Genomic DNA, 4,681 nt, shown 5'->3' with positions numbered 1-4,681 from the left:
ACACCAGATTATGTAACTACCACATGGATTACGTAACTACCACATGGGGATTTTTATTATCCAGAAAAAGTAACTACTAACAAATCTTTCATTTTGTCTTCCAATGTCAACACTTAGGTTTCAAATCCTAACCACCTAAGTCTGCATTTTGGCATGGGAAGGTAAAACACTTATACTCTGCAAACCCTTAGAGAAAAAAAAATCACATCTTAAAGAATTAACCAAAACATTAAGTCCAGACCCCATGATTACAAATCCTTTGTTTGCTCTTTAATAGGAAATGGCAGGGATGACCAATTGTGCACTGGGTTTGGAAGTACACAGAGGTCAATACAGAAAATTCAGGAGAAAAGCAAAAGTTCTCTCCCTACCAACTACGAGTCAATCCCCACTTCATGAAACAATTACACAGTCTTCCATGTTTTTTGTTGCAAACCAAGCCCCAACTGGAGATCAGAATAGAGTGAACTTGAGCAACATTACTTGAGAAAATATTTCACACAGCTGAAGCCATTAAAGTTTGTTCTTCCAAAAGACTGCCATTTCAAAAACTAGACCACATAGCACCTTTTCAAAACTCTTGGAAGCAAAATATACTTTTGCTAATTGTGGATAAGAAAGTTTCTACTTACGCAATGCGTACAAGGTGAGGATTATTCCAGCCAGGCAGAATCCTTCAAAGAACCTGAGTGTGCTGAACATCGTCACATTCACCGACAGTGCCACAGTCAATCCAAAGATCAGAATGAAGATGATGGAAAAGAGCAGCACAGGCCGTCGGCCAACCCTGTATCAGAGGAAAACAGTTAGGAATTGGCGTTAAACTGAAGATGGTGCTAGCAGTCGAAGCCCAATATCCAGCAGGTGCTCAATCTCTGTTGAATGAGTACTCTAGTAAATACTTTATACCAATTATACCCACTTGAGTAGATAATAGAGTATTCAGGGTAGAAAACACCTTGGGAAATTTAATTCAACCCCTTCTTTTTACAGGTAGCAAAGCAGAGATCAAACTGGGTAAGAAAACTGAGACAGTGTGGGTTGTTAATAGAGCTGTAAGGGCCCCCAATAAAATGAATTATTAAAATTAAAAAAAATTAAATTAAAAGAAAAACAACACAGACATGAATAGAGTTTGTTGTTGAATCTAATACTTTTACAGTCATTTTACTGTAAATCCTCCCTATTGATAAATTATTTCTGAGTACATATTGGGATTATTTAAGGGAAGATAAACAAAACCAATATTAAACGCCCCAAATTTAAACCTTGACACACCCAGCACAAATTGCCTGGAGAAAAAAACTGACCTTTGGAATTGACTCAAAAGCCAACAGAAGACCTGAGTGAAACAGTTCTATTTCCTCTTTCTGGGTTGCTAACTAAGGCAAGTTCCTGGTCTCACAGAGAATATCAGAGCTGAGCCCGGTCCAAAGCGGCCGCCAATTTGTTACAAGAACATGACAAGCATTAATTTGTAAGAGCTCACAAAAGAAACTGAGATGGGTAGAACAGTAAATAATCAGCGTAGACCTTAAAGTAAAGCTAACAGTGAGACCAAAAAAAAAATAACTTTCATGGTGTTTTGGGAAAGGCTGATCCATGCAGTAACTGCACACTCTAGGCGATGATGTGCTTCTCGGCCGAAAGTACAGTTGGGGCGGTCCTTGGAAACAAGACAGACACTAGTTCTCCACCCTCCCACACTGTCACTCTACCTTTTTCCTTCATCGACTCATTAACAAAGGAAACCCTTCCCCAAACCAGACAGCTTTCTGGACTGGGGCTCACCCTGTGTTAAAACCACGTACAATCAAAAGGGTGCCCAGGACAAAACTCAGCAGGCTGGGCAAGCAGTAGCAACAGAAACAGGAAGCACAGAGGGGAGGTGGGAGAAGCAATGGCACCCTGAGGGGACTGCAATGGAGGAGCAGAAGCAAAATGTGTACGCACTGTTGAATGTAGGGCTGATGATCTTCTCTGTAAATCTTTGCCTAATTCAGAGTTTTTTAAAGTTTTTTTAAAAAAACAAAATGGGCAATTTGGGATAAATTAATACAACTCACTCTGCCTGGACATCAAAAAGGGAGCTTACCAAAAAAAACTCTGGAGCTGCTAAATCCATCTTGTCAGACAGAGAAAAAATCTGGACCCGGTATGCCAAATATCATCGAGGGTAGCTAAACGACTTGAAATGTCTGTCTAGAACTGTCTTATAAGAAGGCATCTAGATAAGGTTACATATCTAGAAAGGACCAGCATAGAGATAAAGGGAAAAGAGAAAAACAAAACCCACTGCTATGTCGTTAATTCCATCACATAGCCATCCAGTAGGACACAGAACTGTCCCATAAGGTTTCCGACAATAATCTTTACAGGAACAGACAGTCTCATCTTCGTACCAAGGAGCACCTGGTGGGTTTGAACTGCTGGTCTACCAGTTAGCAATACAATTTGTAACCAGCTACCACCAGGGTTCCTAGACAGAAAGACAGGAAGTAGATTTGTGGTTGCCTAGAGCTGAGGTAGAGGTGGGGAATGAATCAAAATGGGCTTCTATTTAGGGCGATGAAGATGTGTGCAAATTATATTGTGGTGATCATTTTAACTCCACAAACACACCCCGAATCACTTAATTACACACTTCAAAAAGGCAAAATTTTCTCTCAATAAACCTACTTTTAAAAACATCAATAAGAGGTGGACTTGGCTTATGAAAATTCAAGGAGAGACATAGGATAGAATTTCATTAAGAACGTTCAGAGTACTTGATAGCAATGGGTTCAGTTTTAGAACAATCCACTTAAGGACCCTGGTGGTGCAATAGTTAAGTGTTGGTCTTTTAACTAAAATGTTGGCAGTTTGTACATTAGAGCTATATGGAAGTTTGGTTCTGTAAAGATGCATGCTCTTGGCAATCCTTTGGGCAAGTTCTACTATGTCCTGTAGGGCAGCATCAACTTGGTGGCAATGGGTATTTGGCAGCCATTAATCACTTTAACTTAGTGAAATGAGGTTAAGGTTATGAGTTTAGTGCCATCGAACTCATAGTAAGTCAGTTCTCTTGTCTAAGAGATTCCGGTCATTATTTTCCCTGAACAATATGAGAGTCATTAAGCTCTTTCAGGGAAGGATAGATGACTTTGTCCAAACCCAACTATTTCACAGAAGAATATTAAACTCATGACCCAGTTAGTTTCCTAAAATGAAGGTAAACACACCCAAAACCTAACATATCTACATATAAAAGCAATTGAATTTGTAATTATTTGGTCATGTAGATTCTCACCACAATTGAAAACAAAATCTAACATATCCCTGTCTATTTCTATGAGCTTTATTTCCCTTGTCTGTAAAAGGGACCTGTGTTCCACTTTCTGATGCTGGTCAGATCACTGAGTGGTAACAGCTTTGGTAGAAGGACCCATTCAAAGAATGGAGCACCACGTTTCAGCTTCAACCATTTATTTCTTCCTATCTTCTTACAGGCTTTTCCCTATTCTACTACTTGTGAAAAGGTCTCTGCATTTTTTTTTTAATTTGTAGGTACTATTCTAAATCTCTCCTTCCCCAAATTATTAAAATCAGCAAGTAAAAATTACCATTAAGGATTGTGAGACAAAGGTATGCTTTGAAGTCAGACTGTCTTGCTATGGAATCCTGGCACACCTCTTATGAACCAGGTGATCTTGGGAGAAGGTCAGGATTGTTCAATTGAGCCATCTTTTGTTGTTTAAAGATCAGTTAATGCCTACCAAAGAGCGCTGTTGTCAGGCAGGTATGTACACACGTGACTCAGCACCATTCAGTAAAGTTTCTAACAACCATCTGAGTGCCTGTGTAAATTGACTTCCCCAGAGTAGAGTTTGCTCAGAGATGGCAGATACAGTCACATTTCTAAAGCTGGCAAACAAGTACTTTATCAATTAGGATCTGTGGTAGACTGAATAATGGCCAACCAAGAATTCCAGGTCCTAACCCTCAGTCTATGAATATGTTATCTGATATGGCAAAGGGGCTGCATATGTGATTAAGGTCAAGGAACTTTTGCTGAAGAGGCTATTCAGGTGGGTCCACACTAATCGCATGCAGCTCTAAAGCTGGAGAAACTTTCTCAACTGCAAGGAACCAAAGGAATTACAGTGTGACAAGGATCTGACCCACTGCTGCTGGCTTTACAGTTGGAAGAGGTCATGAGCCAGGAAATCCTCGTGGTCTCTAGAAGGTGGAAAAGATTTAGAGCCTCCAAAAAGGAGCTCAGCTTTATGGACACCTTGTTTTCAGTTCAGAGAAACCAGCCCTGGATCTCTAAGCCACATAAATGTGCAATAATATCACTGGTGACATAGTGGTTACATGCCAGGGTTTTCTACTTCCATAAACAGTCTCAGCAATTCACAGGGGCAGTTCTACTGTGGATTCAATGGCAGTGAGTTTGTTTTTAAGCCACCAAGTTTATGGACATATACATTTTTAAGTAGCAGCCTAGAATACAGGACTTCCACAAGAAACAGACATCCCACGAATTAGGTAGCTGAAGGATATTTTAAAGATCATTTGATTGGGGCTCTTATAGCTCTTAGAACAATCCATACATCAATTGTGTCAAGAATATTTGTACATACATATGTTGCCATCATTATTTTCTAAACATATACTTTCTTGTTTGAGCCCTTGGTAT

General features: G+C 39.7%; 1 protein-coding gene across 1 annotated transcript in view; it reads right to left on the bottom strand.

The window, feature by feature from the left end:
• Positions 1-4,681, bottom strand: part of SLC22A23 (solute carrier family 22 member 23) — a gene marked incomplete at its 5' end in the record, with an annotated part of 279,935 nt that overhangs the window by 222,605 nt on the left and 52,649 nt on the right. The window contains one exon of the mRNA XM_045292234.1: positions 633-787. Within this exon, the coding sequence (XP_045148169.1) occupies positions 633-787 (155 nt within the window). The remainder of the gene's footprint in view (positions 1-632; positions 788-4,681) is intronic.

This window comes from Echinops telfairi, unplaced genomic scaffold (genome assembly GCF_000313985.2).
Source record: "Echinops telfairi isolate 266 unplaced genomic scaffold, ASM31398v2 ScPeMD7_655;HRSCAF=1070, whole genome shotgun sequence".
In the NCBI taxonomy this organism is placed as follows: domain Eukaryota; kingdom Metazoa; phylum Chordata; class Mammalia; order Afrosoricida; family Tenrecidae; genus Echinops; species Echinops telfairi.
This window is presented reverse-complemented; position numbering and strand designations above follow the sequence as displayed.